A 17330-nucleotide genomic window follows, 5' to 3' on the forward strand; every position below is an offset into this window, starting at 1 on the left:
ATGGCCCCAATATAGCTCCATACAATTCAGCCATGCATTTTGAAAATGCAACAAATTACAATTGTACAATAGCAACTGTAACAAATGCTAAAATTAAAATTTGGTCTCAGTTTCTGAAAACACATCATGCAGTTGTTAAATTCATCCATCCATCTTCTTGTCCGCTTCTTCCCGTTCGGGGTCGCGGGGGTGCCAGAGCCTATCCCGGCCACTGATGGGCGAAGGCGGGGTTCACCCTGGACAGGTCGCCAGTCTGTCACAGGGCCTCAATCACACACATTTACTCTCACATTCACACCTAGGGACAATTTAGAGTCACCAATGAACCTATGAAGCATGTTTTTGGATGGTGGGAGGAAGCCAGAGTCCCCGGTGAAAACCCACGCATGCACGGGGAGAACATGCAAACTCCACACAGAAAGGTCCCAGCCGGGATTTGAACCGGGGCCTTCTCGCTGTGAGGCAAGAGCGCTAACCACTGCGCCACCATGCAGCCCGGTTGTTAAATCAATAATAAATTTTTATTTTTTATCTTTTATTTGTTTTTAATTATTTTTAAAGACCTGCTTGAATGAAATTAGTTTTTTTTAATCATGTTATGTGTATAGCATGTTTAGCATGTTAGCATGTTCTTGTTGCATGCTTCTCATGATGGAGAACATACAAGAATTTAAGTTTAAAACTGAAGTTGTTAGTATTTATTTATGCAAATAGGGATGCCTCAGGAGCAAATAATGAAAGTGAATTGAAAAGCTATTTTGTGATGCAGCAATTAAAATGAACGTGTCAAAGTCTCCCTGCTCTGCTCCATTCTGAAGCTTTCACCTGTAGACAAATAGATCCATGAACGTCTTTGTTTTCCTGGTCTGAATCTGGATCAGAACTGTATGACTGGATAGCTCTGATATTGTTCGCGGTTTTGCACTGCTAATGTTAGGTTGAGTTGTTAGGTGGCTGTAAGCTAGCAGGGGAAAATGTAAACAGATGATGGAATATGAGCAAAAGCTTACTTCCACACCAACAGTCCCGTCCACAACTCTGCTCTGCAGAAATGCCTTCTAGAAAAAAACGCTTTTTTGCTTTTATTTCTCATCTTTATGTATAGACCTATTTATGTTGACTGGGAACGCCCTGCTGACGTATAATCTTAATTTTTACTGCTCATTGGTTGGTCAGCAATGCATGCTGTTTAATACCTGGAACTTGATCCAAAATTCAACAAAAGGATTATTTTTTCAAGCAGTTTTTGTCACTCATTTCCTCATAGACCAACCTGGGGAGGTCAGTGAGGAACTACCTCAACACAACCAACCAGTCTTTCATTGGGTGAAGAGAGAATGTGCTTTCGGTTGATGCTACTATACTTTTGACTACAACTGAAAATGTTGCAATTATTCTTGAACCACATCTTGCTATGTCCTTTAAGAAGCCCCCCTATTTATTTTCGTATGTTGTATAAATACATATGTGCACATGTACATATCAATCTATCTAGATCTAGATGGATACATGTAGGGGATACTGCATAAGAATTAAAAATGTACTTTTCAACTTTTGAAATTTCGCAACAATCCTCAAAAACGAATGACGGATAAAATCCAGCTACTTAAGTAACCAGAATGATTCAGCTCTGTCCCTGTGACCTTTATGTAAACGTTTCCTTCGTTTGACTCCTGCACATAATGACATTTCATCTATTTGGTCTATTTTAAATAAACTTGGATTCAAATAAATGAATCTGTGGCATTATGTTTTAGAACGAAGGACCCCTTAAAATGCACTCTCCTCTGTTGCAGATGCATTTTCTAACTGCAAGCATGAGAGGTTTCATATTGAAATGTAAAATGTATTTTCAAATTGCAAATTAAATAATCAGTTAAAAAATTAATCCTGAATTTGAATTAGGGGTGAAAACGACTTCCATGAGTGCTGAAGCTCTGTTGTACTGGTGTACTATTATTTTGATATTTTCAGTTTGGCATTCTTTAAATTAACAGATAGAGATTTTTATTAACGTCCTGGATTGAAAAAAAAAAAAAGAATAACTGACTTCAAAAATGTCTCAACTAAAAAGATTTTTAATGAATCCTTTGGCATTTGTAAAACATTCATTTCTGAAACGTTTTCCACAGACACATTTTTGTTTGTGTGCTGTTAACCTAATTGAAAAAAATATCCTGGTATTTTCATTTATTAGTACAAAAAATGTTTAAAAATTTATTCACAGAACAGTTTTAGATAGAACCCAATGTGACAGTCATGTGATTTGATGTTTTAGTATGGAGTGACACAAAACAGCACAGCAGATAACTGTAACGAGGAGAGTCCCAGTGCAAACGAGCGTCACTGTAGGTCCATCACCAACTGGAAGATGTAAACTCAGGGTGGAATTCTGAAAGAGACGATATGTGTTCTGACTGAATAAATGACACAGGAACAATTGAGCTGTACATAAAGATGAACTTCAGTCAGTGGGATGTGGTGAGCAATGTTGTACAAACCTTGTGTGAAAGCTGGATTTTAATCCATGAACAGATGCTGGTATTGCTGGCGTTGCACGGGGCGTCCAGGAGAGTGTGGGGCTCCAGTCTTTGGATTGGAGTGCCTAAATGGAAAAAAAGATCAAAATGAAAGATGATGGCCCAATTTTTTTTCTTAATCCATTTGATGCTTTAGCCACACTTATTATATGTCTGAGATCAGAACCCAGTTTGACAAAATGCATTACTACAGTTAAAACAGCAATGTGTACAGAAAACTTAAGAGGGAGATGTTAAGCAAATATTAGAGATAATATGTAGAAAAATAATTTCATAAAACTGATATAGTGAATGCCACTGGTCCAGGTAAATAGAATAAGATGAGGGTCTGTGTAGACACCTGTTTATGTAAATGTGTATGTATTTTTGCTTATATGTCCTCAATATTATTGTAAAAGATCATTTTCATTTTCCTTGATTGATAGATTTGATTTAATTTTGTTGATCTAGAAAATAGGGGCAGATAATATAAGTTTTCTTTTTTCTGCTCCTTCTCATTTAACAGTTTTTTTTCTATTTATTTAGTATTTTTTCGATGATATGTATTGTTACTAAATGAAATTAAATTTAGTTAAAAACAGACATTGCTCTTTTCTGAATTTGTATCAAGAAACACAAAAACAATGTGCTGTATTTTTTTCTTTAAAAGTGTAAATTTACAATGGCTTTAAAGTAAATTTAACATGTTTATGCTTACACTTTTTAGTCCACAGCAGGAGCTCTGGAAGTTCAATGTGAACAGGAGTGAAGCTTTTCCCGTCAAAGGCGGGTTTGTGGTAGCGCCCATGAATTGGAATAGTTACTGTGAGCGGACCAGGAGTTGGTCCATTATGAGAGGGATACACATAGGTGAGAAACGCAGAAGTCCGGTGAGCTGGCTCTTCCAGGTCAATTGTGGTATTAAACAACATCTTTTAGAGATAGAAACAGAAACAAGCATAAAAAAAACACAGTTTAACTTTCATTTAGATATTTTAAATTTTCCGTATTACTGAGAAACTTTAGAAAATTTTCAGTTTTACCTGCCAGCCACGAAGATCACTCAGAAAAGCAAGTTGATAAGGGTCCACGTAGACACCCCTGGGCCATGTGTAAACCAGCAAAGCTCTGACATCGCCCGGTGTCTCACTGCCAAGCTCAACAGTGGTCACCACCTCCCTGCACAGGAGAAAGTACTCACAAAATTTAAAACGTCTATTTCCCTATTTCTGAAAATGAGTTTCCAACAACCTGTGAAAGCCCTTGTTACTGAGCTCCACAGACAACGAGGGCTTGACCCCTTCCAGGAAGAAGCAGAGGTCCTCATCACCGTCTTCAAAAAACAAACACAACTATGTTCATTGTTTTATCCAATTTCATTATTACTTCATCCTGTTTAAAAAACTAAAATATCACTTTAAGGCTAACTGATCTTTATGTAATAGTCAGAAATGGCATAATCAATGAAAAATGTAAATCTATATTATCTATCTGATACAGAAAGCCTGCTTTATCCAATATTTAAAAATAAATTGCATTCAAAAAAGCTTTGTTTACCCTCTTTCAGTAAATAAACACACGGAGCCGAACAGAGAAAAAGATAAAACCGTAGAAAGTACATTTAAAAAGGCAGCAACAATGTTATGTTTTAATAAAGTTTCGCTCCGGCTCTTGACTCGTCAGGAAAGTGTTTAAGGAAGTGGGTTTTAAAGGGCCACTTTTAGGTTTAGGGTGGCTACGATAGTGCCTGACTAAAACCACAATACCACGAAGCTCTTATCCCTAAAAAAAAAAAATTCTTTAGATTACACAAATAAACATATTTAACACAACCCAAAAGGATTGTGTTAAATTGTGTGTATATATATATAAACATACATATATATACAAACACTCAGGAATTCTAAACAGGCTCAAGCGAAGTCCTCTGTGTTTACAATGCTAGACCACAAAGCAAGCTAGCACGTATTTAGCTAAATCTACCTGCGAAATTAAATTTGTTTTAAAAGAAAATAATTAAACACACCGATTTGGAGGAAAGGAGATGCGTTTTGAGGCGAAGCGCTGCGGTGTGCGGTTCAACCCTCCTTCCATAGTTTTACTTTATGTCAATACGGAAACCAAAAAGCTTCGGAAAAGAGTGATACCCATAAGAAACTTTACTACGTTTTCAGGTAAGAAAACTACATTTGTGAGATGATTATAATCTAACAAAGGCGATGGTGTGATAAAATAAAGGATGGTGTTCTGGCCTTGGCTCGTCTTTCTGTGCTCCAAACGGTCGCAGTGATCAATTTGATCATGTTCGTTGTTGTAAACATGATGCTGGTCGTAATGAGGCCCCCTTCTCTGGAGCAGAGTAGACCAGACACGTCTCTCCTTTGTGACCTCCAGACTGTGGCAAGGCTGCGGAGCAGCTGAAGGAGCACACCCGGCACGGAGACTACCTGGAGGGAGTCTCCCAGAGCCAGCTGGAGAAGCTTCACGTCATCCTGCAGGACCACCTGAATGGCTTCAGCCTGAAGCACAGCCTCGCCTCCTTCCACCTGGACCCCAACGAGGACCTCAACAAACTAGATGACAAGGAATTAGCTCGCAAGAAAGGTCAAATGGACAGGGAGTTTGAGAGGAATAGGAAGCACAAGGATGATCCAGGCTTTGTTTATGACCTGGAGGTGGATTTTGAAAAGACCCCTCAGGAGAACTGTAGCTGGGACGAGTCGGATGACGGATTTTAAAGGAACACCAACTCCAAAGTTGCATTAAAATACACATTTGAAGCTTATTTTTTTATTATTTAGAAGCTTATTTTTTGTCAAAGTTACAGTGACCGCAGTGGAGTGGAGGACCAGGAGCATCTTGAATGGTAACATCAATAAAGACTGTTAATACAGGAATTGTGATTACCAGTGAAAATTTATTTGTTATAAAATACAGAGCTGAAGAAAATACATCAACTTTGGTTTAAACATTTGTGGCTTAGAAAACATGAATGATTTTCAGTCAAACATTAGGAAGAATCTTAACTTCTATTAAATAAATTCTGAATGTATAGTAGTATTTCAACAATAAAACAAATCTCTTTGGAAACATTTCTACAAAATATTGACTTGTATAAAATATATAGTTCCATGTAAGCTTGGACAGAAGCATCAGTGTTTCGCTTCCATCTCTGTTGGCCTGACAGACTTTTCCCCAGAACTTTTGTGTTACAGCAAAGTTTCACTAACTACATATTACCCCCAGCCTGCAGTATCATACTTCTTCAGGGTACTTTCTTCAAAGTGCTTGAATACCTCATTAGGTGACCGGAGACACCATTAGTACCACAATACATTCAAAAATGTCATAGGCGTTGTCACTTTGACACAGTCTGGATTCTAACTTTGTGCTTGTATTGGTTTCAGCTAATTGAAAAAGAACAGATGTAGTACTTGTTTGAAGCACCTCATTTAACTGCAGTCTTTTTTATGCAGTGCAAATGTAAATCCAAAGGAGGTAGTAACAAAAAATACACATTCCTCTTTTACTGTTGCCATATCAGTATAGATCTACACATTTCAGATTTGACATTTTTCAGCAGGCATCATTTCTCTTTTTATCTAAAAAAATAGTTCTTTGAAGAGCGGACACTTCAAGTAAGCTTAAACCAGAATGTGGGATTTCCATCTTTGTTAGTACAGTATACAGGTATACACAGCTCATTACTCAGCAGACCGGATTCTAACCACATCCAGGACACAGAAGTAGTTCACTGTCAAACATTTTAAAGCTGCTGGACAACTGTGGATATGTTCTAAACTCTATGACACAGACAGTAAAGCCAGTATAGGGAAGAAGATTGATGTCACAAGCTCAGGTGGAACAAATCTGAATCAAGCCTAGTAAACCTATGGTTCACTTTGTAATTTGTAAGCACACATAACTATGCTATGTTATTTCAAAACAGCAAAACCACTAAAACATTTGAGCATTCCTGACAGGCTCTTATTTCTTCTTCCGGTCTTGAGTGCATCTCGGACAAAACCTGCCATGTCAAAGGAAGACGGAGTTTAGACACTGATGACTTTCAAATATCCCAATTATCAGTCAGTTATTTGCCCAGAAGGAGCCATGCAATTTCCCCTGACATACCAACAACCCCTCAGTGTTCAGACCCCAAAGGTTCTGATTCAAACTAAATCAAGCCTTCTGGAACATTCCGGAGGAGATTTTTATTTCAGCTCTTAGCTCAGTGGGGGTTTTCTGTGTCTGATATTATGCAAGTAGATCTTTTCCTTCTTTGGTTTTAAATTGATTTTCAACTGCATTGTAAATACACAAACTTGACTAAAAAGTCAAACTTTCAAATGTAAAGGGCATTAGAAAAATACACACCAACAACACTTGAGACTAACATCTTCTGAAATTCCTTTTTATTGATGGATAACTATAGTTAGTTCACAGCAAATACTCTAGTTGAATCATGAATATTCTAAACATGAGTATTAGGGATATAACGGATCACAGATAATCCGTGTGGATCAGTCGCCACGGTTCGGACCCCCCCGCTGTGTACCTGGCCTACACATTATTAAAATCAATTGTTAGTCCACATTGAAGGCAATTGGCGTTAAATTCATGCGCCGTACACCGTCTTTGTTTTAACAAGCGTCAAAGTTGCTTCTTGATGTTTCCTTTCAGATCTGAAGTGGAGAACTCCAACAACCCCCGTTCCAAGTAGGAAGTACTGGCTGGTTTAACCCCTTAACACCTGAGGCGTCGCTGGTGACGTGTAAACAAAATCTTTGACGTACTGTAACTTTTTAATTGTTAACACAATTATTCCAGTAGATTGTGATTCAGAATCTACTGGAATAATCGTGTTAACGATTATTAAAAAAGTACAGTAAATCACAGGGCATAAACACTGGAGCTCCGGTGTTGAAGAGTTAAGGAAGTCAAAATCCCAGATTGAGGAATAGGCAGTCGTTACTGTCATTTTAATAGTCAGAATGACCGTTCTTGCTCCAATAAATTCTTCTTAACATCTTCTATCTAATACTGATTTTTATAAAGATGTTTTTTTCAGACAGAGCTCTCAGCAACAGGGAGGGGATTGTATTTCGAATGCGTTTCTGTTGCTTGTATAAAATGTCTTAAAAACGAACAAAGTCTTTTTGATTTTGGCTAAAAACTGCAGTCATAGAAAACAACTGGGAACAATTTTACCAAAGAAAAAAATAAGACTGGAGTGGGACTTTAACTCTTTTATACTTGTTTTTTTTATGATGGTGGGAGCATAAAGTTTTACAGCTTCAAAATGTTTTAACTGAACAAAATCAGAAACCATCTGATTAAAGGTCTGATCTCAGTCCAAAAAAATTCAACCTGTTAAGATCATTTGTTTGAGAACACATGTTAACTCAGAAGGTCATAAATGACCACAGAAAAAGAGGATCAACTCACCATTTTCCTTTTGGTTTAGTGGCGAGGTCAACGCAGGCAAAGTGGAACCACTCAATGGGACACTAACAGTAAGAAACGAGTGGGGTTCAGAGAGGATTTGATAAACTTAAGCATAAAAGGAAATGTACAAATAAAAAACCTACGTCTGGGTTGTCACATCCAATCATCTCTCCGTATGACACTTGATGGCACAGGCAGTAAGTGGGTTCATTGGGATCAACGGGCATGTCCAAAACATCTGACGGTTGCATTGGCAGCAGAGCGTCGCTCAAGTCTTGGCTGAAACATCAAGGTCACGCATGAAGATCAAAGTGACAGCATAACAACCCTCAGAGCTTTCCTAAACCAACAGTACCTGATTTTCATCTTCTTCTTTTTGGGAGAGTCGTCATCAGAACCTTTCTTTCCTCGTCCTCTGGATCCACGCTTGTCCCGCTGCCCCCGCACGTCGCCTTCTGAGTCAAACATTACATTTGGTAAAAACAGTAAACCTGCAGTGCAAACTTTTGTCAAGAGCTTTTCAACAGGAAGACTCACTTTTCAAGGCTCTGCCATCGGTGCTCTCATAGCCGCTCAACTCCAGCTTCTCCTTCAGCTCATTCTCAAAGCGGGCCAGATCTGCATCCAGCCTGCGGATGTGTTTGTCCACCTTTAGAGCAGAAGGAGGGATTCTTACAAACTCAGTTCCACTCTGACCAGAAAGCACGCCTCTAAAAAGTCCAGTCAGATGAGAGAGATGCCATGTTGCCATGAAGGCTCTTTGAGGCTCACCATTTCATACGTTTGCATTGCAAGCTGAACTTTGTCGTCACTGAACTCCTTGCACTTGCTGTAGGCATTCTGAATCTTCTGTAGGTGTTCCACTCTCTGCTCTGAAGCCAGGTTCTTCACATTAGATATGTATTCTTCTGCCAGTCTGTCAATCTCTCCTTTCTTTTCTGTAGAGGAGCAGCAAAGTTTTCAATGGCGACCCACAATGATGACCACTCAAAGGCTGCCTTGACTTAAATGATAAATACCTACAACTCTACAACAGACCAGGGGTTTTATTAAAAAACTGTCTTTTGGAAACAGCTGGAGCTGCCACAAACAACGATTTTAATAGACGACTAATCACTGATTATTTTTTATTAGTTGACTAATCAGGTCACGCATAAACTGGAGGTAAAGCGCACATCTTAACCATCATTAACTTTAAACTAACTAAAAATCAGTGGCGGGCCGTCAGGGCCTGCAAGGCCTTCTCTGCTGGCCTAAAAATATCTGAATCACAGACTGATATTAATTATTTATTTCCGTGAATACGTATTCTATAATTCCAAATGCTCTGTCTTCGTCCTTTCATTGCTGTCTCCCTGGTTGCGCTGCTTCCAGACGTGTATTTTCCTATTTAAGCATTAACCAATCACATTGCAGCACCATTTGTTGCTAGGGTCAAAGAAATCTGCCCGGAGGCCTTCACAATCAGTTCTGCGGGCCCTGTAGCATAAAATAATTGTCGACCAAACTGTTGCTTCAACCAATCAGATTTGGAGTAGGCGAAACCAAGGCCAGCTAGCAGGCGCACGGAAACGTCATCATTTTCACGAGCTTTGATTGGACAGCTCGCAGCTCGCTCTGGTTCTGCGTTATGTGACGGACACAGGTGCCGAGGAGCGGCGTGTCAGGTTTGAAGATGTTACCAGTGGAAAGCGTCTCATCGTCTGATTTTTGGTGGAAAATGAATGTCTGGGTAAAGTTGTGGCACAGTTTTGTCTGGCACGGGTAAAGGAGTTCCATGACTCCGTTGAGCGGGAGAGAAGCTGATACGAGGAAATCTACGAGGCCCCTGAACGCACCGCGGGCGCTCCGAGCGCACGAAGAGGTGCAGCGCAAAATCCTCGCGCGCACTACCGACAATATTATTTTCCAGACACAGACCTGATTTCAAGATCACAAAAACTGATGTTTGTCTCCCTCCTGGACCACAAGAGGCTTCAGGAATACCAGAACATTTTCCAGCTTATCACAGCCACGGAACACTTTCCATCTGCGAAACGCACGGATTCTGCACGACAGAGTGATTGAAATCTTCTTGAGGATAGAAAGGATGGATTTTGTGTTTAAATAATCTGGATTTTTGGTGAGTAAAATTTTGCTATCTCCCTACATAATATTGAAATTTTATCAGGTTATTTTTTATGCTTTTGGTGTGTGTGTGGCAGCTGTACCTGCACTAGAAGTTTTATTGCCATAAAATAGTTAATGAGGGTTGGATTGATTCAGATGGAGCACTACTGAAGGCCTAGGTGTGAAATGCACGGCCCGCCACTGCTAAAAATAAAGACAATAAGATAATAGTTTATTAAACTTTTGATGAATTATGCAGCTTCTTTCCATCATTAGTTTCTGGTAATAAATCTAATGAGGTCGACATCTGAAGCAAGGAACTATTTTTCTCTAAAGATAAAGTTTTGGTCTCACTGACTCAAATATAACAAAAGTGCATTTTGTGGTGCTGAACGCTCACAACTCTTTAACTTTCCTACACTGACTCCATTTTATATAAAGCTAACGACTAATCGACTATTAAATTGGTCGTCGACTATTTTAAGAGTTCTTTAGTGGACCAATTGTGGCAGCCCTTAAGCTAAAAGGAAAATGTCCTTTTCGGTTGTCTTTAGATAAAAAACTAAGAGACAAAACCACCACCTTCCGTTCTGCTGTCCAGGTCTCGCATTAACGTGAAGTTCCTTTGTAGTTCACACGGCAGGTTTTCAATACCTGGAGAGATGAACACAGGAGGACAAATCATGATGCCATTGAAGAAATTAAGAAAGATAAAGGTCAATTATATGTTTAATTGGAGTGGAAAATTGGATCCTCAAACATAAATAAAATCATGTGATAGATAAATAAACATTTTTCCCCAAACATACTTGTTGGTTAAAATTCCATGTCCTTCCAAAACACAGAATCAACAGAGCAATCCACAAAAAGATGTTCAACACTGTCTCCATCTTCCTGACAGAAACAGCACTTATTACAAACATTGGGGAAACAGCAACAATTATCATTTTACTGGGTTATATCTATGAATAACCTTGAATAAAAATTCTTTGATTTAGTCAGAAATGACAGGTTTATACGGTAATAAAAAAATAATTGCGGTGCATTGATTTCTATCTAAATATGGCTACCTATGTTGCATACAGGGTTTGAATAATAATCTAACTGGGCTCTAATAAACTTGTTTGTGCACTTCCTATCAACCAGATCAATTCCCTCAACTGAAATCATTTTTTTAGTTAAATTTAAGCCTTCACATTTTTGTGCCAATAAATATATACTATGTCAAATTAAGCCAATACCTATATTAAATTCTTTCTGAGGTACAACATTGTATTATAAGAATGCTAATCTCCCTTATCATCAAATAGTTGATTTATTGTAATATGTTTGTTGACAAACCAGTTTTGTAAAAGTTTTTGGTGTGTGTAAAATGTAAAAATTGTTCCATAACATTCAATTGTGATAGGAAATGCTGTGTTTAAACATAAGAGTCCAGCATAACAGCTTGTTGGTGAAAACCAAACTGTCGCTGAGGGAACATGGATGGAAGTTAATGTTGAGATCTGGTTTGTTTTCTATTATTTTCTCATTCCAGATCTGTTTCTTCTCAGTCATGGTAGAAAAACCGTTTGGGGGGATAATGAGTGTAACGTGTTCTTTATCATGTAAATGCACTTGTAGATGTGAGCGCCCTGGTGTTTGCTGAACGGCGTGGTGGGGCTGACAGGATGAGCAGCGCTCGAGCGCCGCCCAGTGGCAGTTTGACAGAGCTGTCTGTGGAGCCAGGGGTGCACTGCGCCTGCGCGGTCACTGAAAAGGCGGTTTCCACGCGCACACCCCGCTTTTCCTGCAGCGAACAGGAACATCGTCACACGGAGTTAAAGAAAAAGTTCTTCAGTTACAATTCACTCCAGTAGAGACATGTTTACGCCAGACTCCAACAGAAAGACCGAACCTCTGTCTGAATCCATGTGTTCCTGCGTGAACGGGAATTCAACCCCAGTGACGCTGCTAGCATGCAAGGATAGTCAGTTTCAGCTACTAACAGACACTTTACCAGACTTCTAGACCGAAGAGCCCGAAACAACCCCCACCAGACATAGCAGACACTCACTGTCAAGGTAATGCTCCAGGTATATAGCAGTAGCCATAGTTGACGGTCGGCTCCCGCGCGCCCTTTAGCTTCCGGACTGTTAGCCGAACCGAGCTCTGTAGAGTTTGTTTTGTAACTCCGGGCTGGCAGTCGGTCCCTGTCGGTGTCAGGACTTCCGCTCCGTCGACGCTCAAACTCTCTTCTTCCTGTCTCGTCTGCGCAGCATTTGTCTCGTTTTCCTTAGACGGACTCCCGGCAGACAGTCGACCTGCACCCGCCGAAACACCGAAACCTCACGGAGAGCCAGCGGCTCCACCACCCCGCAGACCGAGCGAGACCTTCACATGCGCGTTCGCGCTCAGATTACCAGCACTTTCCAGCTCGGTCAGCTGGTGGGTTGCGTCATTCAAAACAAACGTCTCTTGGGCGGGGCTTCTGGAAGGCTCCTGCTTCCGTCCGACAGTCCGGTCCGGCTAACGGGACAGGCAGGCCCTTCCGTCCGCTCCGTCCGCTCCTCATCTTGTGCTGGTTACAGATTATTTCTGCGTTTTCACGAATTATCGAGTGGTACACGCGGTTACGTACGTACGTCACCATCTAGCTTGATGTGTGTGAACTGATGGGGGTGAAACACTGCGAACTTTATGCTAACATTGCAAATGTTTCTTTCTTCTGCAGCTAAAATGTTTGAAACGTGTCAAAGCGGAGCTTGCAGCCTTTTAAAACCGAGACTCGTTGTTTGGTCAAAAACTGTCGTTTGTCTCGCCTGTCTACTGAGTTTCACTTCCAGCAGTTTGCTTGTCTCTTCTCAGATGGCTGTGGTGAAGAGTGGTTGGCTTCACAGACAGAGTGAGTGACGCGCATGCGCGGCCTCCGCAGCATTCAGGGTGCTCCAGCAGTAGAAAATAGTATTCATTTATTACTTCTCCAATCTCAATTATACATACATAAGTGTAGAGTGAGGAAAAACTACTCCCAGATTTGAAGGTTTTATGATAGAGTTCTGTCAATTTTATGGGTATCTTTAGAAGATTAACACACCCAAAGCATAGAACACTGGAACAATTTGTGCTTTCTTTTTAATAATTCTCTATCTTTAGAATTTTTATGTTTGCTAGTACCCAAGTATTATTTTCTATTAATATTGTGATTATTTCTTACTTGGAATTATTTCATTTTGCTTACCATGCCCTCATTACCTCTCTGAATACTATAATTGATTTTCTTTTTGAGAGATTACACTAGTTATTAATTTTTTACAAACTGCTTGCAGTTTTAATTTGCAAATTTGCATAATCTTCAATAAAGTTTTTAAAAAAGTGCTCCAGCAGACGCTGATGGAAGCTGGTTTTTGTCGTTGCAGGTACCATCCTGCGCCGCTGGAAGAGGAACTGGTTCGACTTATGGGCTGACGGACGCCTGGTGTTCTACAATGACCAGCAGAGGCGGGACATGGAGGACGATCTTCACATGAGAGTCAGCTGCATCAACATCCGGAATTCTGCTGCATGTCTGGGTGAATCTCAATGCTCTCAAACCCGTCACCCTTTGTAAAATTAGATGTTCAGTTTTTTATTGTAGCCGTTGCCTCTCCTATCAGATCTGACCCCCCCGGAGGGGAAGCCCCGAGATGCCTTGCTGCAGATAGTGTGCAGGGATGGGCGCGTCATCAGCCTGTGTGCTGACAGTGCAGATGATGCTCTGTAAGACTGTGTTCACGTGTCACCTTTGATCGGATGTAGCATTCACTTATGAGCTCTTAGATTGTGTCTGTTTGCTGGAAAGCTTTTATTAAGAAGTCTTTTTCTGAAAACAGAGCGTGGACCATGGCTCTTCAAGATGCCAGAATTAATATGGTGAGGTTTTTTTTTTCTTTTTTAAATCTGATAATTTTAGACTAAAACTAAACTTGTGTTTTAGTGAATTTTTTATTTCAAAATGAAGATGAAATCAAGGAGATTGAACTACTGAAACATAAGGTTGAAGCTTAAACATGTGGGCTGTTTCTGTCTGGTTTTGTGGAACTCTGAGGCTCACTGCCTGATAGAAGTTCATGGAGTAACTGAGAGCGCTCCACTGGAGGTTTAATGGAAACTTTTGTTTCTTTGACATGTAGGTGGTTGCAGCCCCTCAGGCCGGCTTTACACAGGAAGTTATGGCATCGGCTCCTCCCCCTTACTCAGAATATGCCCACCCACAGGTAAATGAGTAAACCATTTAAATGATTGAAATAAAAAAAAACACTTTAGGACTAGTTATCAAAACTACGCTGGTGTATGCAATGTTCCCCTTAGAACCCTAATATTGAACAAAAATTAAAAACAGAGAACTCAAAGTGCGTATGAGTCAAGGCTGACCTTCATCATTATTTTTACAGATACTGTGTGCATTATCCCCACAAATTACTCTTACACATGTGAATGTGACAACGATTATAAACAATACCGGAACGTTCCACTCCGAGATTATATGCTATATAAATGTATTTCTTTTGTCAAAGTGTTCCCACTGGTCTTTTTCATTATGATAATGCAGTTTTTAGCCAAAATAAAAAAACACTGTCTTTTTTAAGACATATTTTCTACAGAGCAGCAGGAGTTCATTAGAAGTTCTGGGTTTGACTCCTGACATGGAAGTATCCCTCCACTGATATCCCATCATCCTTTTTTATACACTTTCTCCCACCAGATCAGGGGTCCCCAAACTTTGTCTTGTGAGGGCCACAAAACTGTTTTCTTCTCTGATGGGGGGCCGGGTCGGTTTGTAAGCTAACAGAAAAAGTGTAACAATCACAGCGTAAATGTAAACAATTATGTTTTTCCAGAATGCCACACATAACCACATTTTAATAATCACTTTCTGTAATCTTTACAGAAAAAAATAAAAATTTAAACCAATAAATACAATATATAAAAATACATACGAAAACCATGGGTCTCTGTAATTGTTTGGGGGCCGGGCCAAATGGCACGCGGATCCGGCCTGCATGTCATAGTTTGGGGACTCCTTTTTTTTAATGCTTTGTTTAAGTTTACCAAGCTTCAAGGCATACAGATGTTCACAACAGCACCGCAAACATAAGGCACCTGAACCACAAAGTAACAGTCGCATATGGGTACAAAATGATAGTTTGGGGACTCCTGCACTAGCTTACAGCCCCACACAACCCCAAGATAAATGGCAAGCAACATCAGAGCTGTCCAGCCAAACAGTTCTGATCCAGATTCCAGCTCAGACCAGGAAAATGAAGATGTACATGGATAAGTTATGGTCGAGGCTGTTGGCGTGGATGTTAGCCTCTGGCTAGTCTTTTGTTTACACTCTTTGCTGCTAGCTTATAGCACCTCGCTACCTCACGCTAACATTACCAAAGCAAAATGCTGAGCAGTATCAGAGCTGATCCAGATTCCAGCTCAGACGAGGAAAGCAAAGACGTTCATGGATCTATTTGTCTGACAGTGGATGAATCAGAATGGAGCAGAGCAGGGAAACGTTTAGCCCCGCCCCTTTCAGTTCAAACTGCAGGTTTTCATTTGGTCCTGATCCATCACAATTTGGATACAAAAATGATCAAGGTTTTAATCTGAGATTCTTTTATAGATGTCCTCCATCAGGAGATAAACGCTACAAGAACATGTTAACAACACCAGAACCACCATTTTCAATGAAGTGGATCTTTAACCCTTTCACACCAGAGCTCCAGTGTTTAAGTTCTCGGCTCGAGCCGCTCTTCTCCTTCACAATCTACTGGAATTATTGTGTTAATTAAAAAAGTTACAGTATGTTAAAGATTTAGTGTTTAAGCATCAGGGGCGACGCCTCAGCTTTTACAGGAACTTTGTCCTCATTTCTTGTCCAGGTTTATGCTCCAGGCCCATATGGGGATTACACTACTCTCCCTCTCAACACCACACAGGTTGTGTACTCTGCTGAAGGGGAACCATACACTGTTGCTTATCCATATCAGTACCAAGGTGAGTTTTACCCAGCATGCGTGCTTCAGCTCAAGACGAGAGAGGACGGCTGTAGTCCAGGCCTTTGTGATGTTTCTCAGGTGCTGCAGTGAACCATGTGATCATCCGGGAGCGGCAGCGCGAGGATGCAGGAGACGTGGCTCTGGGCATGCTCGCTGGAGCAGCTACTGGTTTGGCTCTGGGATCTCTCTTCTCAGTCTTTTAAGTTATGATCAGTCCGTCAGGGTACATCTGAGATACTATAAGCACTTTGGCTGTTTGTCAACCTTTTTGAGTTGTCTTAATATGAATAGTCTTCATAACTTGGTTTCAAAAACATGTTTATGCACGCTTTAGGTCCTCTGAACAACATTGATGTCCCTGTTGGTGTTTATTCTGGATTGTTTCTCTGTTATTTGCTTACTGCCAGGTTTGTTGCGAATGTATTCTGCTTGATGGTGGTGAACGCAGCCTTGAATAACACACACACAAATACTTCCTTTCATCTTTCTATTTTCTGGAGCCTTGTTTGGAGGAATTTGGTTTTGATATTTACCAAAATCCTACTGAAAAGGGGAAAAGATATCCTTACCGTTTGATTTTCTGTCAGTGTGCATAATTTTGTTCTTTTCTCTCATTGGCAGCTGTTGACGTGTTTTTGTTTGAACCTGATTTAAAATAAAGTGTTGGTTTCTGCCCTGAATTCCTCAAAGAGGTCAGTCTCTTTAGCCACATGTGTCATAGTCAAGGCCCGGGGGCCGGATCCGGCCCTCTGGGTAATTCTACCCGGCCCTCCAGATCATTTTATTGTTATTAGTGACCCGATGTTATCTTGTGCTCATTTGTAACTTGTATAATTTTGGCAAAATATATTTTTATGGAGAGTAAAATATTGAAAGTTATTTAGGGTTTAAATTGATTTATTCTGGAATAATATTCCTGCCTTTTATTATTCGTAATTATGTTAAAAAGGTAAGTTTTTAAATTGGCACCCTGATAGCTTTTTTGACTATTTTGGCATTTACTAAGATTATTAATGCTGTTTTGGAGTTCAGCTAATATTTCAGCTACATCCTAGCTGTTTTGGCTAATTTAGGCTTTTTTTCAGTTTTTAAGGATATTTTGAAGTTTAGCTATCTTTTCGGCTACATGCTGTTTTGGCTAACCTAAGTTTTTTTAATGCTAATTTGGGATTTGGCTAATATTTTAGCTGTCTATCAGCCTCAGCGTTTTTAGCTATCAATTTCAGCATCTTCAGCTGCCAAA

The 17330-nt window shown here is 40.0% G+C and overlaps 4 protein-coding genes across 11 annotated transcripts; 2 read left to right on the forward strand and 2 right to left on the reverse strand.

The window, feature by feature from the left end:
- Positions 1–2204: 2204 nt before the first annotated feature.
- pigx (phosphatidylinositol glycan anchor biosynthesis, class X) lies at positions 2205–4300 on the reverse strand. Its single transcript, XM_024258936.2, has 6 exons — positions 4077–4300; positions 3771–3852; positions 3563–3698; positions 3238–3451; positions 2502–2605; positions 2205–2392 (listed from the first exon to the last, which is right to left on the reverse strand). Exons 1-6 carry the CDS (start codon positions 4138–4140, stop codon positions 2258–2260), a joined length of 735 nt encoding a protein of 244 aa, XP_024114704.1. The 5' UTR covers positions 4141–4300; the 3' UTR covers positions 2205–2257.
- A 118-nt stretch (positions 4301–4418) lies between these two features.
- cep19 (centrosomal protein 19) lies at positions 4419–5416 on the forward strand. Its single transcript, XM_024258947.2, has 2 exons — positions 4419–4693; positions 4914–5416. The coding sequence occupies exons 1-2, from the start codon at positions 4564–4566 to the stop codon at positions 5255–5257; spliced, it is 474 nt and encodes a 157-aa protein (XP_024114715.1). The 5' UTR covers positions 4419–4563; the 3' UTR covers positions 5258–5416.
- ing5a (inhibitor of growth family, member 5a) lies at positions 5417–12489 on the reverse strand. Of its 2 annotated transcripts, none has more exons than XM_024258939.2 (8): positions 12133–12489; positions 10659–10730; positions 8739–8905; positions 8505–8616; positions 8323–8419; positions 8111–8246; positions 7968–8029; positions 5417–6546 (listed from the first exon to the last, which is right to left on the reverse strand). In XM_024258939.2, exons 1-8 carry the CDS (start codon positions 12167–12169, stop codon positions 6507–6509), a joined length of 723 nt encoding a protein of 240 aa, XP_024114707.1. In that variant the 5' UTR covers positions 12170–12489; the 3' UTR covers positions 5417–6506. The 2 variants fall into 2 exon arrangements, with proteins under 2 accessions (XP_024114707.1, XP_024114705.1); XM_024258937.2 differs by having other exon boundaries at positions 8323–8422.
- On the forward strand, positions 11890–16767 carry plekhb2 (pleckstrin homology domain containing, family B (evectins) member 2). 7 transcript variants are annotated; one of them, XM_024258946.2, is made up of 8 exons: positions 11890–12139; positions 12905–12960; positions 13475–13627; positions 13712–13814; positions 13928–13967; positions 14228–14311; positions 15971–16085; positions 16166–16767. In XM_024258946.2, exons 2-8 carry the CDS (start codon positions 12924–12926, stop codon positions 16288–16290), a joined length of 657 nt encoding a protein of 218 aa, XP_024114714.1. In that variant the 5' UTR covers positions 11890–12139; positions 12905–12923; the 3' UTR covers positions 16291–16767. The 7 variants fall into 7 exon arrangements, with proteins under 7 accessions (XP_024114714.1, XP_024114713.1, XP_024114708.1 ...); XM_024258945.2 differs by having other exon boundaries at positions 11893–12139; positions 12924–12960; XM_024258940.1 differs by lacking the exon at positions 11890–12139 and adding an exon at positions 12376–12503 and having other exon boundaries at positions 12924–12960.
- Positions 16768–17330: the final 563 nt, after the last annotated feature.

Source organism: Oryzias melastigma, linkage group LG4, assembly GCF_002922805.2.
Source record: "Oryzias melastigma strain HK-1 linkage group LG4, ASM292280v2, whole genome shotgun sequence".
Classification (NCBI taxonomy): Eukaryota; Metazoa; Chordata; class Actinopteri; order Beloniformes; family Adrianichthyidae; genus Oryzias; species Oryzias melastigma.

Excerpts from the sequence above, each read along its gene's own strand:
- pigx (XM_024258936.2), bottom strand. The coding sequence starts at position 4,140 with ATGTACTTTCTACGGTTTTATCTTTTTCTCTGTTCGGCTCCGTGTGTT. Across the intron at positions 3,853-4,076 it reads TGTTTATTTACTGAAAGAGG|ACGGTGATGAGGACCTCTGC; the intron begins GTAAACAAAGCT and ends TGTTTTTTGAAG. Across the intron at positions 2,606-3,237 it reads CCTGCTGTGGACTAAAAAGT|GCACTCCAATCCAAAGACTG; the intron begins GTAAGCATAAAC and ends TTTTCCATTTAG.
- cep19 (XM_024258947.2), top strand. The coding sequence starts at position 4,564 with ATGCGTTTTGAGGCGAAGCGCTGCGGTGTGCGGTTCAACCCTCCTTCC. Across the intron at positions 4,694-4,913 it reads AAACTTTACTACGTTTTCAG|ACTGTGGCAAGGCTGCGGAG; the intron begins GTAAGAAAACTA and ends TGTGACCTCCAG.
- ing5a (XM_024258937.2), bottom strand. The coding sequence starts at position 12,169 with ATGGCTACTGCTATATACCTGGAGCATTACCTTGACA. Across the intron at positions 8,423-8,504 it reads CGATGGCAGAGCCTTGAAAA|AAGGCGACGTGCGGGGGCAG; the intron begins GTGAGTCTTCCT and ends TGTTTGACTCAG. Across the intron at positions 6,547-7,967 it reads ACTAAACCAAAAGGAAAATG|GTTTTGTCCGAGATGCACTC; the intron begins GTGAGTTGATCC and ends TTGACATGGCAG.
- plekhb2 (XM_024258940.1), top strand. The coding sequence starts at position 12,456 with ATGCGCGTTCGCGCTCAGATTACCAGCACTTTCCAGCTCGGTCAGCTG. Across the intron at positions 13,968-14,227 it reads AAGATGCCAGAATTAATATG|GTGGTTGCAGCCCCTCAGGC; the intron begins GTGAGGTTTTTT and ends TTTGACATGTAG. Across the intron at positions 14,312-15,970 it reads CAGAATATGCCCACCCACAG|GTTTATGCTCCAGGCCCATA; the intron begins GTAAATGAGTAA and ends TTTCTTGTCCAG.